This window comes from Phytophthora infestans, genomic scaffold (genome assembly GCF_000142945.1).
Source record: "Phytophthora infestans T30-4 supercont1.11 genomic scaffold, whole genome shotgun sequence".
NCBI lineage: Eukaryota > Oomycota > Peronosporomycetes > Peronosporales > Peronosporaceae > Phytophthora > Phytophthora infestans.
Genome location: NW_003303748.1, coordinates 483,765 through 485,050, shown reverse-complemented (window position 1 = coordinate 485,050; position 1,286 = coordinate 483,765). Strand labels below are relative to the sequence as shown.

The following is a 1,286-nucleotide window of genomic DNA, read 5'->3' as shown; positions in this document are numbered from 1 at the left end:
ACGAGCCCACTACGGAAAGCCCTGCCTTAGCTCTATAAAAAAACAAATGGTTATCTTTTTCAGAACGGAGGTAGCCACAAATTAAAAAAATAGCAAATCTCTATTCTTAGCCTAATAATAGCCAATGATATCATTTATTTTTGTGCGGTCGCTCGTTGCGTTAGATTTGAGATGGAACAGAGTAGTATCTGTGCTTCTCGAAGCTGTAAATCATCGAAGTATCGATCGCTGCAGTCACTATGTGAAGCGTAGACGCCAATGTTACCGTTATATCAATCCATCCCGGTGCTCAGTAGAGCATTTGTCCAGACTAGTGCTTGGAGACCAATTTACAGCCAGCAGTAGTTCTTCTTCAAGTCTCTGCTCGCAGTCAATAATCCCCACAGTCGATCGCTTGCATAAGGCTGCTCTTCGTCCCTACGAAGTCTCGGCGTCCAGTTAGTTGATCGTCATCTCCGTTCAATGCTTAATGAGCTGTTGTTACTTGTACACTGGGGCTACATACCCCCCCCCCTCCCAGCTTACCAAGCGATGCTAAGATACTCCTGTGACTTTCCCCATTTCCGAGCATATTCTTGGTAGAATTTGAAGAACGGGTGGTCGTGGAGTCGGGCTTCCGAATGTCCTCGAAGTCCCAGAAATTTGAATATTTTCGTGGGAGGAACTCCGTACCAATACGCATACTTCAACCGCGCTTTAATGAACGCCTCCGATACTCCAGGGATCACGATCGGGTACTTCTTCTCCAGTTCTGCCAGTTTGGACGGCAACGTGTCCGCGAGATCGTTTATCAGGCTCTTACTTTTGACCAAAGCCGTCACTGTCTCAACTGAAGCGACCGTTCTCGCTTCGTCGCGCTGCGCAACCCGTAGGGATCGTCTGTTCGTGTCGATATTCTTGTCGTTTAGAGCAACCGAAGCAGCAAGCGATAAGGCGGCTGCTATATTTACGAGAGTTATCGTGGCGCCTAACAATACGCAGAGACGCCTGGCCATTGGTCTCCGAAACTCGAACTAATGTGACTTTGTTCGGGATCACAACGGACAACACATGGTCTACTATTTATGCTCGAAACTGTAATCATATTATGTACGTGCGTGTACCAAATACAGATAATCCTCTTAATTATAATACCGCAAAGAGTGATATACTAACATAGAAGACTCGACGAGAAGCTACATGAGGTAGGGAGATATCATGAGAGTACAATGTATGTTTTCAGAACAGGCTACAAGTACATATTTAAGGAGCTGGAAAGCAATGGGTCACGGTCGGTCAATGTCGCG

At 46.1% G+C, this 1,286-nt stretch overlaps 1 protein-coding gene across 1 annotated transcript; it reads right to left on the bottom strand.

Moving 5' to 3' along the window:
- Positions 1-521: 521 nt before the first annotated feature.
- PITG_07414 (secreted RxLR effector peptide protein, putative) lies at positions 522-995 on the bottom strand (the record flags this gene model as incomplete). The annotated part of the gene is made up of 1 exon (XM_002904395.1): positions 522-995. One exon carries the CDS (start codon positions 993-995, stop codon positions 522-524), a length of 474 nt encoding a protein of 157 aa, XP_002904441.1.
- Between the last annotated feature and the right edge of the window lie 291 nt (positions 996-1,286).